The 19,331-nt window shown below is 56.0% G+C and overlaps 1 protein-coding gene across 3 annotated transcripts in view; it reads left to right on the top strand.

Moving 5' to 3' along the window:
- The window catches only part of RFX2 (regulatory factor X2), a 120,236-nt gene extending 104,319 nt beyond the window's left edge, over positions 1-15,917 (top strand). For all 3 annotated transcript variants that reach the window (XM_025367215.1, XM_025367213.1, XM_025367214.1), the window contains 9 exons: positions 944-1,062; positions 1,373-1,485; positions 1,983-2,137; positions 4,823-4,920; positions 6,190-6,339; positions 7,034-7,242; positions 11,854-12,007; positions 13,422-13,464; positions 14,122-15,917. In XM_025367215.1, the coding sequence (XP_025223000.1) occupies positions 944-1,062; positions 1,373-1,485; positions 1,983-2,137; positions 4,823-4,920; positions 6,190-6,339; positions 7,034-7,242; positions 11,854-12,007; positions 13,422-13,464; positions 14,122-14,237 (1,157 nt within the window). In that variant the 3' untranslated portion in view covers positions 14,238-15,917. The remainder of the gene's footprint in view (positions 1-943; positions 1,063-1,372; positions 1,486-1,982; positions 2,138-4,822; positions 4,921-6,189; positions 6,340-7,033; positions 7,243-11,853; positions 12,008-13,421; positions 13,465-14,121) is intronic.
- The last annotated feature ends 3,414 nt before the right edge of the window (positions 15,918-19,331 follow it).

The raw sequence follows: 19,331 nt of genomic DNA, 5'->3' as shown, positions 1-19,331 counted from the left end.
GGCTAGTTTTTTGTATTTCTTAATAGAGACGGGGTTTCACCGTGTTAGCCAGGATGGTCTCGATCTCCTGACCTCGTGATCCGCCCGTCTCGGCCTCCCAAAGTGCTGGGATTACAGGCTTGAGCCACCGCGCCCGGCCCTATTCTCTCCATTTTCTACCTGAGAAAACTGATGCTTACAAATTCCCTGACAGTGCCGGGCGCGGTGGCTCACGCCTATAATCCCAGCACTTTGAGAAGCCGAAGCAGTCAGATCACTTGAGGTTGGGAGTTTGAGACCAACTTGGCCAACATGGCAAAACCCCATCTCTACCAAAAAAATTCAAAATTAGCCAGGCATGGTGGCACATGCCTGTAATCCCAATACTCAAGAGGCTGAGACAGGAGAATCGCTGGAACCCAGGAGGAGGAGGTTGCAGTGAGCCAAGATCTTGCCACTGCACTCCAGCCTGGGTGACAGAGCGAGACTTTGTCTCAAAAAAAAAAAAAAAAAAAAAAAAAAAGGCCAGGCATGGTGGCTCACGCCTGTAATCCCAGCACTTTGGGAGGCCGAGGTGGGCGGATCACCTGAGGTCAGGATTTCGAGACCAGCCTGGCCAAAACATGGCGAAATCCTGTCTCTACTAAAAAATGCAAAACTTAGCCGGCATTGTGGCGCACACCTGTAATCCCAGCTACCTGGGAGGTTGAGGCAGGAGAATCGCTTTAACCCAGGAGCTGGAGGTTGCAGTGAGCCGAGATCATGCCACTGCACTCCAGCCTGGGCACTCCTTTTGAGCAAGGCCTTGTCTCAAAAAAGAAAAACAAAAGAAATAAACAAATTCTCTGACTGCATGGGGTGGGGCAGACTATCTGTTTCTGGGCCCCCCATCCACCCATGGCCTTCCAGTTGTCCGCGGTTTCCTAAGAGCCCCGTTTCTGATGTTCCCGTGTTCCTCCCCCAGATGTCTCCCACGTCTTCCCCGAGTTCCCAGCGCCCGACCTGGGCAGCGTCCTGCTGCAGGACGGCGTCACACTGCACGACGTCAAGGCCCTGCAGCTGGTGTACAGACGGCACTGCGAGGTGACCGCCCCAGCCCAGGCAGGCAGCTCCTCTGTGTCCCTCCCGGGAACTGCCGTCGCTCAGGCCAGGGTCGCCAGCGTCCCTGGGTGATGCTGAGGAGACGGAGCCCCGAGCCCCCCACAAGCATCCTCTCTGGAGCAGCAGCCCCTCCACATCCATGTCCATCGCCTGCTCCTCTCCTCTCTGTGGCCTCCCTTGGGATTCCAGGGCACCCCGCTGCAGCCTGGATCACGGCTGCTCACTTGACGTGTGCTGAGTGCACGTGGTGGGCGCACGCACCCGTCTGTCTCACCGGTGCCTTCATTCCTAGGCGACCGTAGATGTGGTGATGAACCTCCAGTTCCACTACATCGAGAAGCTGTGGTTCGCCTTCTGGAACTCCAAGGCCTCCTCCAGCGACGGCCCCACCTCTCTTCCTGCCAGGTGACTGCCACACCCTGGCTGGGTTCACAGCCCCCCCAAAGTCTTAACCCCCTGCTGATGTCCACAGGTAACCCACAAACAAAAGCATCAACTCTCCAAGAATTAGAGCTCAGACCCCTCTGCCTCCGTCCCTGTGATTTTTAGACTTGGTAGAGCTGACTTGAAATTCACATTGCCATCTGCCCCTTTTCGAGGTCAGACTGTCTGAATAGGGAGGATTTTAGAGGTGACCATGACGCAATCCCAAGTAGAAGTGACCCCAACCCATAGCTGCAGTGAGACGCAGTATGACAGTATGACCACCGGCAGGGGAGGGACAGCGTGGACCTCTGGGAGCAACACGGAGGGAGGGGACCCACTGAGCCTCAGGGACGGGGAGCAAAACCCCAGCCCCACTGTTGGGCAGAAGTCCCGCAGCCCGGCTCTCTGGTCACTCCTGTGGCTGTGCGAGCCCAGCTGGGCTAGGCCACAGCTCCCCTGTCCCCCTCCCTCCACAGTGACGAAGACCCCGAGGGCGCCGTCCTGCCCAAGGACAAGCTCATCTCCCTGTGTCAATGCGACCCCATCCTCAGGTGGATGAGGAGCTGCGACCACATCCTCTACCAGGCGCTGGTGGAGATTCTCATCCCCGACGTGCTGAGGCCGGTCCCCAGTAAGTGACCCACGGCCCCGCCTGGCGCCGCTCCATCTTCTCTTCCTGCCTCCTCTGTCCTTTCTTACATGTACATCTTCAGCCACCTCGGACCATCGCTTTCACAGAAGACCCAAAAGGGGCCAGGCGCAGTGGCTCATGCCAGTGACCCCCGCACTTTGGGAGGATGAGGCAGACAGATTGCTTGAGCCCAGGAGTTTGAGACCAGCCTGGGCAACATAGTGAGACCCTATCTCTAAAAAAAAAAAAAAAAAATTAGCTGGGGCCAGGCAATATTGCTCACGCCTGTAATCTCAGCACTTTGGGAGGCCAAGGCAGGAGGATCATTTGAGGTCAGGAGTTTGAGACCAGTGTGACCAACATGGTGAAACCCCATCTCTACTAAAAATACAAAGATTTAGCTGGGCATGGTGGCGCATGCCTGTAGTCCCAGCTACTAGGGAGGCTGAGCCAGGAGAATAGCTTTAACCCGGGAGGCAGAAGTTGCAGTGAGCTGAGATCACACCACTGCACTCAGCCTGACTCTGTCTCAAAAAAAAAAAAAAAAAATTGAACTGGGCATGGTGGTGTGTGCCTGTAGCCCTAGCTACTCTGGAGGCTGAAGCAGAAGGATCACTTGAGCCCAGGAGCTTGAGACCAGCCTGGGCAACATAGTGAGACCCTGTTTCTAAAAAAAAACAAAAATTAACTGGGTGTGGTGTTTCATGCCTGTAGTCCCAGCAACCCAGGAGGCTGAGGAAGGAGGATCACCTGAGCCCAGGAGGTCGAGGCTACAGTGAGCTATGATTGCACCACTGCACTCCAGCCTGGGCAACAGAGCGAGACCCTGTCTCAAAAAAAAAAAAAAATCCCTAAGCGAGAGCCGCTGTGGGCTGTGGAATGTGTGTCCTCTGGCGTGCATATCTGTCCTTGTCTCTGACTCGAGGGGAAGGTCACAGTGGCTCTGGTGAGCTCTACCTGCTGGCAGGACACTGCCAAGAGTAGCTGGCCTGGGCGTGGTGCTTTCTGGAAGGTTCACTGGGGGCGTGCAGGCCGGCCTCTGGGAGTAGCCTACTTGCAGCCCTGGAGCCATTGCTGTGCAGGAAGCCTTGGCCCAGGGCCGTGTGGGGTTGCTGCCCACCCTGGTCTTAGAGACGACCACCAGCCATCTTCCTCCAGCCTCCCTGAAGCCCCACAGTGACACTTCCTGAGTGCCACCCCCTATAGGAGGGGCAGGGACATAAACTTAGAAGAAGCAGCTGGGACGTGACCCTGGACTCCTGCAGCCTGTTAGGGTAGGGGCTGACCTTTAACCCCCAGCCAGACCCCACTTCCCAGCACCATAGGATTCTAGGAGACACTTACACCCCAGCGCCCCGCGCTGTGATTTCCCACAGGACTTGCGGGGGTGGGGAGAGAGTGATGGGCACAGTGAGGAAAGAAGCTAGGCCCACGGCAGGGCTCACTTGTGCCCTTGGAGACCTCCCAGGGCCTCCAGTTCCGGAGGCAATGACAGCATCCACCATGAGTGGGCCCTCAGTCCAGGCCCGTGCCAAGCTCCCCAAAACCCTGGGGGTCGTCAAGGAAGCTGGGCACAGAGGCCTGTCTTCATAAATCACAGCATCAGGACCACGGGCTGTGCCCCGCAGGCCATCCACAAACATCCAGGCCCATTAGTACCAGGCAGCTCTCCGTCCTGCTGAGTAAACTCTATGCAACCTTTGCTGGAAGATGGGAAACAGCAGAAGTATTGCATTTCTCATTTGGCCTGGCCTTGCTGTCTGCCTGAAAACTGTTCAGGGCAATGCCTTGTTTGAGTTTCTATGTTATGGTGGGAGTTTGGGGTATCTTTCCTTTCGCATTTTAAAATATTTTTCTGTTTTTTTTCTGTTTCTTTTTTTTAGACAGAGTTTCGCTCTTGTCACTGAGGCTGGAGTGCAGTGGCGCGATCTTGGCTCACTGCAGTCTTCGCCTCCCGGGTTCAAGTGATTCTCCTGCCTCAGCCTCCCGAGTAGCTGGGATTACAGGCACCCACCACCACGCCCAGATAATTTTTGTATTTTTAGTACAGATGGGGTTTCACCATGTTGACCAGGCTGGTCTCGAACTCCTGACCTCAGGTGATCCGCCCACCTCGGCCTCCCAAAGTGCTGGGATTACAGGCGTGAGCCACCACGCCAGCCTTTTTTTTTTTTTTTTTTTTTTAACAGTCTTATTATTTGTTTCTTATTTTAAGCCACTTTAAAATAAATTAGGAAGTTGGTAGAATGTATTTACGTGTGTGTGTGTGTGTGTGTTTGTGTCAAGGCCTCTCTCCCTTGGCACTGTTGATATCTGGGGCTGGATCGTTCTCTGGGGTGGGGCCATCCTGGGCACTGCGAGGTGCTGAGAAGCATCCGTGGCCTCCACCCACTCCATGCCTGAGGCGCCCTGCATGACGACCATTCACAACCCCAGACACCACCCAGTGTCCCTGGGGAGAACTGTCCCTGTGAGACCCACATAGGCAGTGGGTGGTGACCAGCAGCGCTGGGCCACGCCCGGTTCTTCCCGTGTCTAAGTGTCCTCGGTTCCCCCGGCCTCTGTGGCTTGTTCTTCGTGGTGGTGATTGTCATCGCACTTGGGCCAGCTCTTACATTGAATGCTGATTTCCAGTGTCCAGTCACTGCCTTTCCCCCTGGTAATATCATGGTCTGTATCCCCCAGGTACCTTGACACAGGCCATCCGTAACTTTGCCAAGAGCTTGGAAGGCTGGTTGACAAATGCCATGAGCGACTTCCCACAACAGGTCATCCAGACCAAGGTATGTCCGGGGTGGGGCCTGGGCTCCCCAACTATGGCTGGGAGGGGCTCCACTCCAGGACAGCATGAGGACCACTGTGTCCCGGAGAGCGCTGGCTTCGTCCCTGTGTCATGAGAGTAGTCGGTCCCTTCAGGAAGCCCCGAGCACACAGCCGATGACGCATCAGTGCTGGCAGGAAGGGGAACAACAGAAGATGTCATTTGATGTCATATCTTTGAGTCAATTCAGAATAGATTGTGTGTTTCTGTGCTCATCTTATTAGGGAAATTTAATCTCCTTGCTGTGACTCTTATTGCTATAATCTTGGCCACAAACCAATTGAATTTGAAATGTAGAACCTTGGCTGACACGTGGAAAAGAGAGTGATCACCCACCGTTCTCACGAGCATTTCTTTTCTTTTTTTTTTTTTTTTTTTGAGACAGAGCCTCACTCTGTCTCCCAGGTTCAAGCGAGTCTCCTGCCTCGGCCTCCCGAATATCTGGGATTACAGGCGCCCACCACCACACCTGGCTAATTTTTTTGTATTTTTAATAGAGACAGGGTTTCGCCATGCTGGCCAGGCTGGTCTCGAACTCCTGACCTCAGGTGATCCACCTGCCTCGGCCTCCTAAAGTTCTAGGATTACAGGCGTGAGCCACGGCGCCTAGCCATCATGAGCATTTCTTGAAGGGCTCTTGGGTGAGAGGAGGCAGCGGCAGGGCACCCGCCTGCTCTTTGGAATTGATCTGTTAGGCAGTGGTGCAAGCATGGATCAGGTCATTGTTAAAAATTCAGATTCAGGGCCAGTGCAGTGGTTCACACCTGTAATCCCAGCACTTTGGGAGCCCGAGACAGGAGGATCATTTGAGGCCAAGAGTTGGAGACCAGCCTGGGCAACAAGCAAGATGCCATCTCTTAAAAAAATAAGATTCCCAGGCCACACCCACTAAAAGTCTGACCCTATAGCACCCAGGAATCTGTGGTCTCAACAGCCCCTCCAGAGAGCCACAGGGACTCTAGAAGTGGGCATGGGGCCGGTTGTGAATTCTAACTCGCGGGACACGGGCTTCGGTTAGCGACGCGTGCGATGCACCGGCGAGGTCTCCTCTTCACTGATTCTCACTCACTGGGTCCCTAAGAATAGCAGGGGCTTCCCTCTTCCCTGCCCAGGTTGCTGTTTCCTGCTCCCTGCTCCCTGTGTTGTCCCTGAGCCCTGGCACCCCTGCCAGGAGTGCAGCGGAACAGGCTCTTCCCCGCGAACCCCTCTCACCACAAGCCCTGGCTTACAGGTGGGCGTCGTCAGTGCCTTTGCCCAGACGCTGCGGCGCTACACGTCCCTCAACCACCTGGCGCAGGCGGCCCGGGCGGTGCTGCAGAACACGTCCCAGATCAACCAGATGCTCAGCGACCTCAACCGCGTGGACTTTGCCAACGTGCAGGTGACCTCCTCCACGCCGTCCCCCAGGCCTGGGCTTCCCGCCCTCCAGCAAAACCAGCAAACCCCCGAGTGGAGCCCATGGCAAACCTGGCCCCCGCCCCGAGCCTGGCCACAGTTCTGTTGCATGACACGGGCCCCAGGCCAAAGCCCACCCACGGCCCCCAGCTCTCTCTACTCCATCATCTCTCAGGGCCCTCTGGCGTCCAGGTGCTGTGGCCAACACTGCTGCTCATTTTCCTCACAAAGGCTCCTGGTTTCCAGGATCCTGGCAGCACATTGACCTCCCTGTGGCCATTTTCCTGACTCTGTCCCCTGGGCTTGGCAAAGTACCGGCCCAAAGCAGATTCAGAGCTATGCTTATTTCAGGCCCTGGGTTTATCCATTAAGTAAATAAATGCACACACACAGTTAGAAGCCACCCTTTTAAAACAAAACGAAATGAAGACCTCGTATAGCATGAGCTTTGACCCAGAAAGACCCGGGTATGAGTCCCCGGAAGCCGGGTGGGATCCCCCTTGGCTCTCTATTCTGCCCCTGTTATGGGGGACACAGGGTGTGGCTTGCAGCTGTCAAGGTCAAGGACGAGAAGGCTCAAGCACAGCATGATGTCCCGCCCTGAGCACTGCTAGGTCCGGGGGGGGGCTGCCGTGGCTGGGGGTCTGTGTTGCTGACGCTGGCCTCCACCCCGCCCACAGGAGCAGGCCTCGTGGGTGTGCCAGTGTGAGGAGAGTGTGGTGCAGCGGCTGGAGCAGGATTTCAAGCTGACCCTGCAGCAGCAGAGCTCCCTGGACCAGTGGGCCAGCTGGCTGGACAGCGTGGTCACCCAGGTCCTGAAGCAGCATGCCGGCAGCCCCAGCTTCCCCAAGGCCGCCCGGCAGTTCCTGCTGAAATGGTCCTTTTACAGGTTAGTCCTGCCAGACCTCCGAGAGAATTCTGGCGGGTGGGGGGCTCCGAGGCAAACTTCTAAGGGGTAGCTCGGCTGGTGAGCTCAGAGAAAAACAGGGCTCAACAGAGTTCCAGCAGTGCCTGAACCCCCAAAAAACAAGTACCTGGCTGGGGGCCTCACTCGTGACCAGCGGCTCCCAGGGGCAGGCCCAGAAAGCGACTGTAGCCTAAAAACTAAGTTGCAAGTTCTGCAGACAGAAATAATCACTGGGGGCTGGGCATGGCAGCTCATACCTATAATCCCACCGCTTTGGGAGGCCAAGGCAGGAGGACGGCTTGAGACCAGAAGTTCCAGACCACCCTGGGGAAAATACCAGGACCTCTACAAAAAGTTAAAAAACTTGTCTGGGCGTGGTGGCATGTGCCTGTGGTCCCACATACTTGGGAGGCTGAGGTGGGTGGATCCTTGAGCCCTGGCGGTCCAGACTGCAGTAAGCCAAGATTGCACCACTGCACTCCAGCCTGAGTGACAGAGCAAGACCCCATCTCTAAGGGGGGGGGGGGGAAAAAGCTGTCTCAGAACTGAAGGGCACAAGTCTCCAAACTGAGAAAGCTGCTGACTTTTCCCAGGGAGGCTCCAGGTGAAATTTCAAAACACCAAGCTTGAGAAACAGCCATAAAAGCTTCCAGACAGAAAGCGACAGGCTGGGGATGGGAGCAGCATTAGACTTCTGAACAATGTGCAGAAACCTGGAAGGCAGTAGAGCAATGTCTTGAGAGTTCTGATGGAAATTATTTCCAAGCTACAGACCTACCCTGTGCAGACCAGGACAGGGGAGCCAAGGCTTCCAGAGGGATCGTCCCCAGGAAAGCCACCAAGATGCCTCCTGCAGTTCTGTCAGGAGTTTTAGTCTCATGAGTACATGGAAAAGTGAGCATTTTTTAAAAAAAGAGCCAGTTATTACCCCAGGAAAACACAAAGCTGTTCTGTGGCTGACAGGCCCCGCATGACCCAGTGCATGAATGAGCTATGGCCACAAGGCCAAATTGTTATCCCCACCTGTATTAGTCCATTCCCACACTGGTGATACAGACATACCCAAGACTGGGTAATTTATAAAGAAAAATAGGTTTAATGGACTTACGGTTCCACATGGCTGGGGAGGCCTCACAGTCATAGCGGAAGGCCAAGGAAGAGCAAAGGCACATCTTACATGGCGGCAGGCAAGGGAGTGTGTGCAGGAGAACTCCCCTTTATAAAACTATCAGATCTCATGAGACTTATTCACTCCCAAGAGAACAGCATGGGAAACATCTGCCCCCATGATTCAATTACCTCCCAGCGGGTCCCTCCCACAACATGTGGGGATCATTATAATTCAAAGTGAAATTTGGGTGGGGACACAGAGCCAAACCATATCACTGCCCCAGCCCATTGTGCAAATAAAGTTTTATTGGAACCTCAGCCACACGCATTCATTCACAGATCAGCTACAGCTGTCAATGCAAACAAACAGTGTGACTGTTGGGCACAAAGCTGACGGTATTTACTATCTGGCAAGCATGAAAACGAGTTTGCCTGGCTGGGTGCAGTGGCTCATGCCTGTAATCCCCACACTTTGGGAGGCTGAGGTGGGCGGATCACTTGGGGTCAGGAGTTCAAGACCAGACTGGCCAACATGGCAAAACCCCATCTCTACTAAAAATATAAAAATTAGTCAGGCATGGTGGCCGGCACCTGAAATCCCAGCTACTTGGGAGGCTTAGGCAGGAGAATCGCTTGAATCCGGGAGGTAGAGGTTGCAGTGGGCCAAGATCGTGCCATTGCACTCCAGCCTGGGCAACAAGAGCCAAACTCTGTCTCAGTTAAAAAAAAAAAAAAAAAAAATGTGCCAACCCCTCAGCTCCCTCCTTACACACTCCCCTGGCCACGCTGCTTCAGGGCCTTTCCACCTGCCCCTCTTTCCTGGAACATCTTTCCCCCAGACAGCCATGCAGAGAAACCCCCCACCCCCAGCCTCTGTAAATAGGACGGCCCATTCTGTCCCGCCTTCCCCCATGCCCTGCTTTTCTCCGGGCACTGACCGTCACCTATCTCTCGTCATCTGTTCACTTGTCTGTTGTCTGTCTCCTGCATGATCAGGCACGCTACCTGGGTGCGGGACCTCGCTTCTGTTTAAATGCTGGCTGAGTGAATGAATGAGAGGAACCACATGCCTAACAGACTGCGCGGCTCTGCCATGGGCCTAGCACACCACTGCCACGTAACAGAAACACCAGTGTAGCCAGAAATTACCACAAAGCCACACTGGGGTAATGGAGGAGGAAGAGCAAGGGAAGAGACAGTGTAGGGATGCCGATGCCCGTCTCCGTGGGCAGAGGAAGGTTGCAAGCGGCAGAATCGAGAAGAGCAGAGTGAGTGCAGGACTGAGGTACCTGCCAGCCAGAGAAGAGCACAGCTCAGAGCTGGAGGGGATCGGGGTCACGTCTGCAAGGTGGGGGTGCTCTTCACAAGGGAGACCGAGACACTGTTCCACTTCATTCTCTTGTTTGTTTGCTTGTTTTTTGAGACAGTCTCGGTCTGTCACCAGGCTGGAGTGCAGTGGTGCAATCTCGGCTCATTGCAACCTCCGCCTCCCGGGTTCAAGCAATTCTCGTGCCTCAGCCTCCCGAGTAGCTGGGATTACAGGTGCCCGCCACCAGGCCCGGCTGATTTTTGTATTTTTAGTAGAGGCGGGTTTTGCCATGTTGGCCAGGCTGCTGTCAAACTCCTGACCTCAGGTGATCCACCTGCCTCGGCCTCCCAAAGTGCTGGGATTCCAGTCGTGAGCCACCGCACCCGGCCTGACTCCATTCTTATGCATGTACAGTGCCGTCATAAAAAAATAAAAATTAGGTTTACGGGATTTATTTCTGTAGCACCCACTGGAAAATGGTAGCATGTGGGCTGAGGCCTTGGCTGGTCATCCCCAAGCTCTGGCTGGGCCTCCCTTGATGGTGGCTGGCCGATGCTCCTGCCCTCTGGGAGCTGCGAGCCCATTTGGGAACCCGGAGATACCGAGGTGACCGCAGGCGGTGTTCTGGAAATACTTCGGACTGAAGCATCGCACCAGACACCGGGGCTGTGGGGAAGCTGGGTGCAGAGCGCCAGCACCTCATCTGCGTGGGGGAGGCCTTTGGGGAAAGGGGGCTTGGGAGTCAAGCTGGGTGGGCCCAGGGGAACAGAAGGGGGCTGGGGGCTTTGCAGCTGTGCTTGACACCTAAGGATAGACAGCTTTGGTGGTCTTCACAGTGCGGCTGTCTTTGCTTTTCTCAAGCCTGTGTGTTCTTGTTATTGCTACGGTACTGATAAGACGTAACTGAGAGTTTATGAAAGCTTAGTTCGAGACGGGGCATTTGGGCATTGGGGACCACCTGGCCTGTAGGCCAAAGGTTTTAATCAGGCACCACTGTATGTAGGTCATTTAGGTCTCATAGGAGGGCTGAGACATCGTTCCACTTCATTCTGGTTTTTTTGCTTTTTGGTTTTTGGTTTTTTTTGAGATGGAGTCTTGCTCTGTTGCCCAGGCTGGAGTTCAGTGACATGATCTTGGCTCACTGAAATCTTTGTCTCCCGGGTTCAAGCAATTCTCCTGCCTCAGCCTCCCGAATAGCTGGGATTACAGGCACCTGCCACCATGCCTGGCTAATTTCTGTATTTTTAGTAGAGATGGCATTTCACTATGTTGGCCAGGCTGGTCTTGAACTCCTGACCCCAAATGATTTGCCTACCTTGGCCTCCCAAAGTACTGGGACTACAGGCGTGAGCCACCGGGCCCAGCCCCTTTTGGTCTTATATTGATCCTTCAGGTCAGGGGCCGCCTCTCCTGGAAAGAAACAGGAAGTATTTGCAGCCATCCTAGGAAAGACAATATAGAACGGGCATGACACGTGCCAGTGAAACTGTCTGTGGACACCAACATGTGAATTTCATGTAATTTCCACGTGCCACCGAATATAATTATTCTTTTGACTTTTTCCAACCATTTCAAAATGTAAAGCATTCTCAGCTCACAGGCTGAGGGCTGGATGAGGACTGGATCTGGGCTGAAGTCTCTGAAACTCCTGCTTTCGCTGACAGAGACTAAAGCACCCTGGCTTTTTGTCTTGTGTTTAGGTGCCTGAAACCACAGGCTGAGGAATGGCGGGAGGTGGCAAGGATACGGGGAAGGTGGGGAGAGGTGCCTCCTGCTGGGGAGACAGGCACCAGCTGCCAGCCTGTGCTGTGATTCGGAGTCCGAAATGTCACTGGAATCACCAGCCACGATTCCATCCAGCGCCTGTGCTAGCACCAGCCGCAGTTGTGTTTCCAGCAGCCTGTCGCTTTGGGGCTGACTGCCCGTCTCCCTCTCCTGTCCCCCAGGCGGTCTCTGGAACTGAGTGGGCAGGCCTGCCCCACCCATCCATCACGCTGGGCCCAGGGTCTCGGCAGTCATCGGCCCCCCACAGGCCGGCAGGTCTTAGGATCACTCAGGGTCTGGGTTCCCCAGGGAACACAGAGCAGGGAGTGTGTTGCTGCCATGAAGCCTGGCCCGGGACCCAGGTTCCATGCTCCCCTGAGGGTCCCCAGCCTCTGTCCGCTTGTCCCCAGCTCCATGGTGATCCGGGACCTGACCCTGCGCAGCGCTGCCAGCTTCGGCTCCTTCCACCTCATCCGCCTGCTCTACGACGAGTACATGTTCTACCTGGTGGAGCACCGCGTCGCGGAGGCCACCGGAGAGACGCCGATCGCTGTGATGGGAGAGGTGAGGACCCTCCTGGGCGGGATGGCCGGGGCTTGACCAGGCCTGTGGGGAGAGGGCAGTGTGCTCTGAGCAGCCCGGAGAGAGGACATGCACAGGTCCCGCTGCTCTGCCGCCAGACAGATCCTCAGCTCTGTAAAGAGCCACAGAAACGGGCCCGCTCATGCCAGGACACAGCAGTGTCTTCCAAAACATCCAAACCACAGTTTGATCAGCACCGGGAAGGCGAAGGCTCTGGGGCTCTGTCCGAGTTCACAGTCACCATCAAACCGCTGGCTGTGGAAGGAGGTTGTCCTTGGGTGTCCTGCCACGCAGGGGAGGCCTTGGACACACCGCCCAAAGTGTTCTTCGTATCATGGTGACACACACATAGGGTGGTATTTCCATGTTAAAGCGCACAATACAGTGGCGTTTAGCACATTCACAAGGTGCAGCTGACACCACTGTCCAGTTCCAGAATATTCCATCACCCCAAAAGGAAACCCCGTCCCAGGAGCAGTCACTCCCAAGCCCCTCCTGCAGCACAGCCCCCACACAGCCCACTCCTGCCTCTGTGGATCGGCCTGTCCTGGACATTTCATAGAAATGGGATCACACACTGTGGCCTTTTGTGTCCGGCGTCTCTCACTAAACATGACATCTGTGCTGTGACCCGGGTCAGGGCCTGGTTCCTCTCCTGGCTGAGTTGTGTTCCAGTGCGTGGCTGGCCGCGCTGCGCTGACCCTCGTGCCTCCGTGCTGCGTGGCCGCTCCCTCTCTGTGGCCGTTGTGAATGGCGCTGCTGTGGGCATTTGTGGGCGGGTTTTTGTGTGCACACCTGTGTTCAGTTCTTTGGGGTCCACGCCTTGGAGTGGACTTGCTGGGCTGCATGGGTTTGCCTCGAGGAAGAAACGAGGTGATGCTTGATGAATGGCAGGGTCCCTGCCCTCTTACTACCCAGAGGCCACAGCACCCTCAGAGTCGGTGGCCGGGGCCCCACAGCGTGTGCAGAGACTGTGGCAGCTGTCTGTTCTCTGCGTGTTGGCGTGGACGCCGGGCTCTGGGGCCACCAAGGAGTGGTTTTCATGCTGTACACAGACTTCAGGGAGCAAAGATAACTTGGCCCACGGCCCTTCCATGCCACCTTAAAACGCAGAGCAGCCACACCCAGGGGACCTTGGGAACCAGCTCCTGTCCCCTCACTGCCTCAAGCAGTCAGCACCCTCCACCCCCAGCAGTTCCCAGAGGCGGCCTGGACAGGGGACAGGGACCCACCCAGACGCCTGGCAGCATCAGAGCCACTTCTCAGGGCAGAGCCTAGCTGCTTTACTGTGAATGGAGGACGTGGCTCAAGGCAAGGTTGGGCAGCATCCCCAGAGCCCCCAAACAGCAACTGCCACCCCTCTGCAGGCGCCCCTGACTCCAGGTTTCTCTTTCAGTTCAACGATCTCGCCTCTCTGTCGCTGACGCTGCTTGACAAAGGTGGGTGTGTCTGCAGCTTTCCCGCCACGGCCCTCCCAGGACGGTGGTACTCCTGGCCGTGGCCTGTCTGCCTCATCTCATGATGAGCAGGTGGAAATGGGGGCAGCCCCTGGGGGGTGAGGGCCCTGGGATCTGGCGTCCAGACAGTGGGTGAGGGCCCTGGGCAGCAGGCGCCACTGCAGACTGGCTCGGCTGGGGCTCAGAGTGCTGCCGGCCTCTGGGTAGCCGCTGCCCAGGGACCTCAGCACCAGGTCGGGACCAGGCAGCCTCTGGTCTCCTGCGCCCATGCCCAGCAGTAGAGTGGGACAGGCAGGCCAGAGGAGCCCCTGGGCCCCGTCCCTGCTCCATGCGGGTGGGAGGAGGACCCCAGAGGCCCCAGCCCTGTGGGGAACAGGCCGCAGGCCTATCGGCCCTGGGGAAGAGAGGCACAGGGCAGAGGCTCTTTTGCCTGGCCCGACCTGGGGGCACCTCTGGGTGACCAGGTAGGTGGGAGAGGACAGGTCAGCCTGGAGCAGAGGCCAAGGCGGGGTCCACGGGCTGCCATGTGTCCTTAGTACCCTGCCTGGCGTGCCGGAGCAGCTCTTGGAACATGCGCTTCTGTCTCTCCCTCCCATGCCCTCCTGATGATGGACACTGACCCTACCCCTCCCTCCACAGACGACATGGGCGATGAGCAGCGCGGCAGCGAGGCGGGCCCGGATGCCCACAGCCTGGGCGAGCCCCTGGTGAAGAGGGAGCGCAGTGATCCCAACCACTCCCTGCAGGGCATCTAGCAGCCCCGGCCGGCTCCTCCGCCAGGTTCCAGAAGATGCCGCCCGGTCGCTCTGGGAACCTGGACTTCACCGGCTCCACCAAATTAGTGCCTCTTAGACGATGGATGTTTACTTTGACTCAAGCGGGGGCTCCCGGGGTCAGCGTGCCCTTGAAGGCCGAGAGAGTGTTCAAGAAGGAAAGCAGTTGTTGAAGCTACAGAAGCCTGGGCCAGGGCTCCCACTGACTGTAGCTGTGCTCTGGGTGCCAGGCCCCTGTACAGCCAGCAGGGCCACACCAGACCATGGGTTCTTTGTTCTGGACAAACCCTCCTCTGCTGGAACTCCGGACTTTGGCCCCAGTCCCTTTAAGAGCTGAAGGGGCTGTGCTGAGAGCGCTGGCCCCTACACTCAACTGGAACCAATTTTCACCATGATTTAAAAATTTAAAAACCTGGCAGAGCCCGAATAGAAAGGGACGGCCTCTCCCCTCCTACCTGCCACCACTGGGGAGACACAGAGCTCGCCAGCATCCCTGGAGTCCCCTCAGGAATGGAAAGTGGAGTGCCCTTGTCTGGTAGCACCATGTGGGAGGGACCCAGCTGGGTGCGGTGCCCTGTGGCCTTTTAGAGCCAGACTGCCCTGCCCCGATGCGCTGAGGCGGGAGGCCGGCCGTGCTGCAGGAACCCATCTCCAGATGCCAAAGGACTTGAGGGGCAGCTGACAATCGCTGTGTCCTGGACAGATCCGCAGCTTGAAAAAGAACAAGCCACAGAAACAGGCTCGCTCGTGCCAGGACAAAGCAGTGTCTTCCAAAAACTCAAAACCAGAAGTTCTATCAGCACCAGGAAGGATCTGGGGCTCTGTCCAAGTTCATCATCACCATCAAGCCGCTGGCTGTGGAAGGAGTTTGTCCAACAGGAACAGTGTCACAGCCGCGACTTCGGAGAGCAGCCATCCCGCCTGTCGTCCAAACAGCAGTGCCTGCGTCCCGCTCCACCGAGTCTTCCAGAACGCCTCCCTCTGAATTAATCCCGGAGCACCCCAACCCCCAGCGAGTCCCACCTTGTCCTCTTCAAAGTCAAAACTCTTCTCTGGGGACAAATATTCAGGACTTTCGAAGCCCCGAACTTGAGACACCGAGTTTGTCTCCATGGAGACACGTGGCCGCTGCAGTTGGACAGCTGCGTGCTGGAGTTTCTGCCCCCAAACCAACTGCAGAGAAGAAAGACGAGCCTCGGCCCAGGATGCGCTTTCTAACGAAATGCAATAGTTTTCTCTTTTTGGAAAAATGTTTATACCAATAGTTTTGTGCTCTAATTGTTATTAGAATGTTTCTTATGAATGTGTACATTGCAGTATGTTCAGTCCCAAATGTTTTGTTCTCATTCACACAGAAGGTACTAATAGCTCACGTGGCCTTTAAAAACCTTACTTCCCTGCTTGCAGGAGCTCAGAGCAACGCTCGGCCTGCGCCCGAGCGGAGGGGCAGGAGGAGAAGGACGCGTGCTCACTTTAGAAACGAAAAGTCAGGAATAATCACTGTTTGTCTGGTCGTATAGCCCAAACCTTAGTTGAAATCCGACGGAAAGAATGTCTTTATACATTTCCTCTCCTTGGAGACACCGAAGCTCACAGTTAACAGATTGTAACACCCGGCTTTTGCTCACTCCTGGTAACCAATACAAGCTGGTTTCTGCCTTAGGCTCCGGCCCGTCTTTCCGATCCACGAGGAGCAACAGAGGTGGCAGCAAAGCCACGAGCCTCTCAGGCCTGGTCTCGTTTTTCATAGCAGTAAACACTGAGCGTGCCCACTTTTGGACTCACTGTCCACACTCCAGGCCCTGCCCCCCCCTGCCCTGGGACACCAGCCTGCCGGGCTTGAACCACTCCAGACCCAGAGGAGAAGCCACAGAGGTGCCCCCCGCACTTGCCTGCAGGCTCCGTGGGGATGTTCTAGTGCCTTCCAAAAGGAGCCCGGGGCCCTCAGTTCCTTAGCAAGGCCCACCCTGAGCCAGTGATGGCACAGAAACACTTCTTTGTCCAGGATGGTCAGTGGCTCCTGTTTACACTTTGGGTTTTTTTTGTTTTTGTTTGTTTGTTTGTTGTTTGTTTAAGAGATGGTCTCATTCTATTACCCAGGCTGGAGTGCAGTGGCATTATCATAGCTCACTGCAGCCTCAACCTCTTGGGCTCAGGTGATCCTCCCACCTTAGCCTCCCCAAGTAGCTGAGACTATAGGCGCGCGCCACCACATCCAGTTAATTTTTTTTTTTTTTTTTTTAGCGATGGGGGTCTTCCTATGTTGCCCAGGCTGGACTCAAACTCCTCAGCTCAAGCGATCCTCTCACCTCGGCGTCCCAAAGTGCTGAGATTACAGGCGTGAGCCACCGGCCCAGCCTCCTGTTTGCATTTGTTACAGGCTAGACCCACTTGGATCTAGTGGAGAAGCAGGTGCACTGGTCTCGGATCCGAACCACTGGTTGTCCTCATGGTTTCCTTGGTACAGTTGGGGCCAAACTTCAGAATCATTGAGAATCAGTGCATGGGCTTGCTCAAAAACAGCCGATTCCTGGACCCCATCCACAGGGAGCCTGACTCGGTGGGATTCTGGTAGGGGCCAGGAAGCGTGCTGTTGCTGCCATTCCCTCTCAGGGGACTCTGGTGCGGGGCTACAGGACTTTGAAGAAACTCTGCAGAGGACAGCAATGGGCTCAGGAACCCGGCAGGGCCCACCTGTGGGAGGGAGGGTGGCCCACAAAGGCTAGTACAGTTCTCACTCAGCTGCCCCTGAATCTGTTTCCCGAGTACCAGGCCAGTGCCCCGTATGCCCCCAGAGACACTCGGCCTTTGCCCCAGTCCAGGCCTCTCTGTCCCAGGCGACACTAGAATCGCCCCTCCCTTCCCTGGGCTGGGACTCCAGGACCCCACTGGGTCCTGACGGTGCCAACTTCAGCCAGGAAATCCACTCGCCCCATCCCCTGCTGGGTCACAATTTCAGACCTTCCTCCAGCTGAGACCCCTGAGTCAAATTAGGCAAGTACCAACTCCCCACCTCCCCAACCGCCGCAGAGCCAGGCCCAGTGTGGACTGCAGGGCCCAGAGCAGGAAACCCAAGCCCTGCCCACGGGGCCTGACAGGCTGGGGAAAGCGGGAGCTCAGAGCATGGGGGATGGTGCCCCAGGAAAGAGGAGCCCGCTTGAGCTCCTCAGGCCATCATGTGCCTCCAAAGCCCTCTGGGCAGGGCCCCAGGGTGCAGTTGCCTCAGAAAGAAAAGGGGAAACTTGGTTTTACCAGGCATCTCAAGGGGGTACTGGCCGTCATCACAGCAGCCTCCACGCTACACTTCTGTCCCATCTCCTCTTTTTGATGACCTAAGGTAGAGGTAATCCCCATTGTACACGTGGGAAAAGCAAGGCTGCTGGTTGGAATGCCGATGTGATGGCTGGAGCACAGCAGCCACAGTGGACCTCAAGGTGGAAGCCCCATGATAAGGATGGGAAAGCAATGAGTCAGAGGAGGCTGGGTCCCTGGTGATGGTAGAGCTGCCATTACAGCCCTCACCTCCAGGCAGATGTCAGCAAGGAGGGGTGGGGAGCCCCAGAGATGTCCCTGCCTTCACAAACTGTCTGGTGACAGGAACTCCAGTGCAAGATGGGAGGGGACCCCCACGCACTGCAGCTACCAGCATGCTAAGAAGGGGGAGATGCGGGCCAGGCGCAGTGGCTCATGCCTGTAATCCCAGCACTTTCAGAGGCCAAGGCGGGTGGATTACGAGGTGAGGAGATCGAGACCATCCTGGCTAACATGGTGAAACCCTGTCTCTATTAAAAATGCAAACATTAGCCAGGTGTGGTGGTGGGTGCCTGTAGTCCCAGCAACTGGGGAGGCTGAGGCAGGAGAATCGCTTGAACCTGGGAGGTGGAGCTTACAGTGATCGAGACTGTGCCACTGCACTCCAACCTGGGCAACAGAGCGAGACTCTGTCTCAAAAGAAAAAAAAAAAAAAAGGGGAGAAGCTCCACCTGGAGTACCCCCCACCACCCCTGTTTTCCTCCTGCCTCTGGCTGCTGCTCCTCTGCGCCTGGGTCCTGCCCACTCCTCTCCTCCTTCTACCCCCTCAGTCACCTCAGCCACTCCCACGATGGAAATACCTCCACAAGCTGCTGACTTCACCTCTGCTCAGAGCTCCTGGGTGCCTGGCCCTCGGCAGAGCAAGACAGCAGCCCGGCATCTGGCCGTCCAGACCTCCTCCCCATGTCTCCACCACAGTGTGGGCAGCACCTTCCGTCTACCCACATTGCCCTGCCCCACCCCTTGGCCCTGCCTCAAAATGGCCATAATCAGACCGTTTCTCCCCTTCCTCTTTGCTACTCCCCAGCTCCTCCTTGGCCAGGAGAGGCAGAGTGGCGAGGATTCGACTGCACAGGTTTGAGAGTCAGCTCCACTGTGCCCTCAAGTAAATTACCTTCATCAGTTTCTCCCTCTGGAAAAGAGACAATACAAATACCTCACAGTGTTGTGCAAAAGAAGATCAATATACAGAAAACACTGGACTAAGCTTTCAAGAGTTGTTTCTACCCCTCGGCACTGCAGATACCACAGATGGTGGGGTGTCAGATAATTCTCCAGGGTGAGCCCATACTGGGCACCGCAGGGTGCTGAGCAGCGTCCCTGGCCTCCACCCACTCTGTGCCAGGAGCACCCCAGCCCAATCCTGACAACCAAAAATGTCTCTGGACGCTGCCAGTGTCACCTGGGAGACACCTTCCTCTTTAGCACTCGTCTTAATTGGCGCTTCTTCCAGGAAGCCTTCCTGGGTGCTCCCTGGGTAGATTATTTGACCCAACTTCCCCACCATACTTTATAGTAATTGTTTGCAAATCTATCTTTCCCACAAGCTCTGCGAGTGAGTAGCTATCATGTGCCTTGTTGAAATGGAGTTCCCAAATCTATCACAGCACATGCTCAGCAAACATTGAGGGCATGAGGGAGTGGGGAGGGCCCCCCAGAGAAGGCGTTCTTTACGGTGATCATGGGAAGGAAGGTGCTGTGCCAGGGAGGAGAAAAAAATGTCCAGAGGAGTGATGAGGAATTCCAAAGAAACTGGAATTCAGG

Source organism: Theropithecus gelada, chromosome 19 (genome assembly GCF_003255815.1).
Source record: "Theropithecus gelada isolate Dixy chromosome 19, Tgel_1.0, whole genome shotgun sequence".
Lineage (NCBI taxonomy): Eukaryota > Metazoa > Chordata > Mammalia > Primates > Cercopithecidae > Theropithecus > Theropithecus gelada.
This window is presented reverse-complemented; position numbering and strand designations above follow the sequence as displayed.